This window comes from Triticum aestivum, chromosome 1B, assembly GCF_018294505.1.
Source record: "Triticum aestivum cultivar Chinese Spring chromosome 1B, IWGSC CS RefSeq v2.1, whole genome shotgun sequence".
NCBI classification, from domain to species: Eukaryota; Viridiplantae; Streptophyta; class Magnoliopsida; order Poales; family Poaceae; genus Triticum; species Triticum aestivum.
Window position 1 is genome coordinate 342,570,105 of NC_057795.1, and position 4,156 is coordinate 342,574,260.

General features: G+C 43.9%; 1 protein-coding gene across 1 annotated transcript; it reads left to right on the top strand.

Moving 5' to 3' along the window:
- Positions 1–947: 947 nt before the first annotated feature.
- Positions 948–2,741, top strand: LOC123123025 (pentatricopeptide repeat-containing protein At2g20710, mitochondrial; the record flags this gene model as incomplete). The annotated part of the gene is given in 2 exon segments (XM_044543429.1): positions 948–1,140; positions 1,216–2,741. Coding segments are annotated over 2 exon segments (1,414 nt in total), but the record flags the coding sequence as incomplete, so codon positions are not given.
- Positions 2,742–4,156: the final 1,415 nt, after the last annotated feature.

Below are 4,156 nucleotides of genomic sequence, written 5' to 3' on the forward strand. Positions count from 1 at the left end.
TTCAGACGTAATGATGACAAGTTAGTTGACAAACGATAATTTTTTTGTTAAAAAATAAACTAAAGCTGATGTAGCGATGCTTGCCAAATAAAGTTGCCACCTCGCGTCGCTAAACTTATCATTAAAAACGTTTAGTTTGCCATGTGCTCATACGTGACATTCGGGCGTTATCATATTTTATATCTTAAGACTATGTAAACAAAGGTAAAACATGTATTTTTATTAAAAAAAAACTAAATCGGATTCCTTTTCACGAAATAAGACATAAAATGGTTCGCATTATGTAGATTGTGATAATACCATTTAAACTATTAGTTTTGTACGTCTTGTACTCTAGCTTATTGGCTTAATACGTCTATAGCACATTATTATTCAAACCAGCCATGATACTATGCTGCATTGTTATATCTCTTTTTACATTGTTACTCTCTCCGTTCCGAAATAAGTGTCTCAAGTTTGTACTAACTTTAGTATAAAGTTGTACTAAATTTGAGACACTTATTTTAGGACGGAGGGAGTATTAAATACCAGCCTTTTTTTCGAAAAGCCACTTTTTAGTGAGGTTGTCCACATTATATACATACGATGATATGTCTAGTAAAAAAGTTGTTAAGATTCATCAATTTATTATGGTCATCATTATAGTGTGTAAATGGTTATATGTGCGGCCTGTGAGCTCACTTTTTTATGTGGTGAAAATAGAGTAGAATTTCCGGTACAACTTTAAGATGGTTCTCTTTCCTTTTCTCCTCTCTCCTTTCCTTTCGATTAGACCAACCACCTTGAAGCCCATTCAGCACAAGGCCCATCTGAGCCCATTCCCCTTTCCCCACTCCCAAACCCTCGCACTCCTCCGCCGGCATCTGGAGCGGCCGCGCTACCATGCACCGCCTCCTCCCTCCTCGCGGCTGCCTGCTCCGACGCCTGTCCACGGCCGCCGCAGCCTCGCCCCATCCACCGCGGCGCCCGCTGGCCGATTCACTCTACCGCCGCGTCACTGCCGTATGGAACCCGCGCCTCCCGCTGACTCCCGTGCTGGAGCAATGGGCGGTCACGGAGGGCCGGGCCGTCGAGAAGAACAGCCTCATGTCCATCGTCAAGCAGCTCGTCCGCCTCCGCCGCTTCTCCCACGCGCTCGAGGTCGCAATCACCCAACCCCGAAGCGAATACTCCCTGTGCGCGCACCCCACTCGCTGATCCTTTGTGCTCTTGCAGCTGTCAATGTGGATGACCGACCGGCGGTACATGTACCTGTCGCCTGGCGACGTCGCGTACCGGCTGGAGCTGATCAGCAAGGTGAAAGGCCTCGAGAGTGCCGTGAACTACTGGAAGGGCTTGTCGATCCAGGTGAAGAACTCTCATTGCTACGGATCCCTCCTGAAATGCTATGCGGAGGCAAAATCCGTCGACGAGGCCGAAAAGCTCTTCGCGGAGATGCATGACTTGGGAATGATGAGTTCATATCCTTACAATGTGATGATGAAGCTTTACTGGGAGACCGGGCAGGTTGAGAGGGTGCACGCCATGTACAGGGCCATGGAAGAGAGCAGCATCAAGCCTGATGTATTCAGTATCAACATTCTGTTGACGGTGCTCGCAGCTGCTGGAAATTTTGATGGCATTGAGGAAATTGTCAAGAAGGTCGACCCGAAGATCGTGAATTGGCACTCACATGCCATTGTAGCCAGGGCTTTCATGGAAGCCGGGCAGCAAGGAAAGGCCTTGCGAGCTATCCAGGAATCAGAAAAGCAGATAGGTCGGAAGGATGAGAGGGTTGCATATGGGTTCTTGCTTTCCATGTTTGCTGATTTGGGAATGAGTAGTGAGGCGGACCGGGTTTGGAATGTCTACAAGTCCAAAGTGCCGGTATGCAACTCGATGTACATGTGCAGGATAAGTGGGCTGCTTAAGATGAATGACATTGATGGTGCTGAGAAAGCCTTTAGAGAGTGGGAAAGTAGGTATGTTCACCATGATATCCAGTTAACAAACTTACTGCTAAATGCTTACTGCGCCAAAGGTCTTATGGAGAAGGCAGAAACTTTCCTGGATGAAGCCATCGCCAAAGGGAGGACACCTCACCGTGGTACTTGGTATAGGTTGGCTAGTGGATTTTTCCAGGACGGCCAGGTGTCGAAGGCGGTGGATATGACAAGGAAAGCTCTTGCTTGTGCGTCTTCTCGATGGGAACCTGACCTAACAAATGTGCTAATGAGCCTGGAACATTTCATGGAGCAAAAGAATGTTGAAGCAGCCGAGGAGATGGCAAGCCTGCTACGGAATTTAGTACCTTTGACAAGGGATGTTTACCACATTTTACTAGAGACATATGTTCATGCAGGACAACCAGTGTCAGATTTACTTGATCGCATGAAAAAAGATGGTTTTGAGGCTGATGAAGAAACAGATAAAATCATCGCTGGAATATGCCAGTAGATATCCGCAGCTTCCTATCACTAAGCAATTTCGTTGGTTGTTTATTTTCCATGGCAGGTAGCTGCTAACCCATCCAATTATTAGTTTGACTTCCTTCCACTGCTTAGTGCTTATCTAAGACACTGTAATTCTTTAATCTTCTATATGACGGCGTCACAGGGCAGTGGGGATGTCAAATATATTGAGTATGTTCATTTGAAATTTGCACAGGTTTGTACTTCTGTTAGGATCAGATAAGATATGATGTAATGCAACTGTTCACAAATCAGTCTTTTAAGCCAATCTCCTTGGCTCCATCTACCACATCAAATTCTTCCACTTGCGACCTAACTGCTTCTCTTTTTCTTTTCTTTTTTTCTGTTTTCATGGCATCCAAAGTCGCTATGGGGAGCTGATAGCCTGATAATACCTTGTGTAATAAACCAGAGATTTTTTTTTCATGAAAGACAATAAACCAGAGATATGGACTCTGAAGAGATGTATGCCCATCGCATGAAAGGCATCTTACTGAAGTACATTGCACATTTAGCTTTTGTTCTTCATTTGAGAAAAATATAGTTTAATTCTTTTTTGTGTGCTCATATGATGCTTACAAACAATATGGGAGGGATGGTTGTGAGAATGCTGGATCTAGGTGGCGGCAAGTTGTCCATCAAATGGCCTGAATTTTTGTGGAGCTGGCCACTAGCGATAGCTAGGCCTGGCATCAAACGAGCCGGGTGGAATAATCGTTCAGATCACTTCTGGAAGACCAGCAAAGACTGGAAACAACAACGAAAGTTGCTGCACAAATGGATCTTGGTGAAGTATTTCAGTATGGCTGGTAGTTGGGGCATTATTTGTCTTTTTTTTTTAATCTAGATTGGGGCATTATTTGTCATGGAACTGAAGAATGAGGTTTGCTGTACATTTCACATTTGAAAACCCAGTTCGATTCACGTGATCTGCAGCACTTAATGTAGGGTGAGCCAATAATGTTTTATAACTAGAATTGCCTTCAGCTTCTTATTTTCATGCATATGTGTTTAAGAAATTTGACATTTTTAATCGAAATTATCTTATGCAGGAGCGCCTCGTCAGGATCTGGAGAACTTGTGTAATTCTTTTTCCGAGTTTGCCGCCGTCGTGATGGGAACACGTACATACGCCGGCCAAAGGAAAATTTTATTTCTCCAAGCAACATAGACATATTTCCCTTCTTCTTTTTTGTTCTCTGCGGTTTCTTAGGAGAGAGAAGGCATGTGAAGTTCCTACTGATTTGCGTCGCCTTCAGTTTAAGGGGAAAGAGAAAGCTTCCGTTTGTTGATTTGTTGTGGGGGCCAGTCCAGTCAGCGATTAATCACCCATCTCCCTTCCGTCCACGAGCAGCATGTGATATGATTGCATGCCGAAATTCTGTTCTGCTTTGGGTGTGGGTGTGGTTAACCCACTCTTTTCTTTTTCTTCCGCGTATCACACACATATCATTTTGGCCCCTTGTCGTACGATTTGCTTGTGTATATATATATATATATATATATATATATATATATATATATATATATATATATATATATATAGCATATTCGTGTACTAACTTTCTCCGGTGTGGTACACTCTTCTCACTTGCTTATGCAGCACAACAATCTGGTCACTTCTACATCCATGTTGATACGTACGTCTGTCCGGGAAGAACCTGCCACGGACTATTGAATTCATGCTCCAGCCAACTCATCCAAAA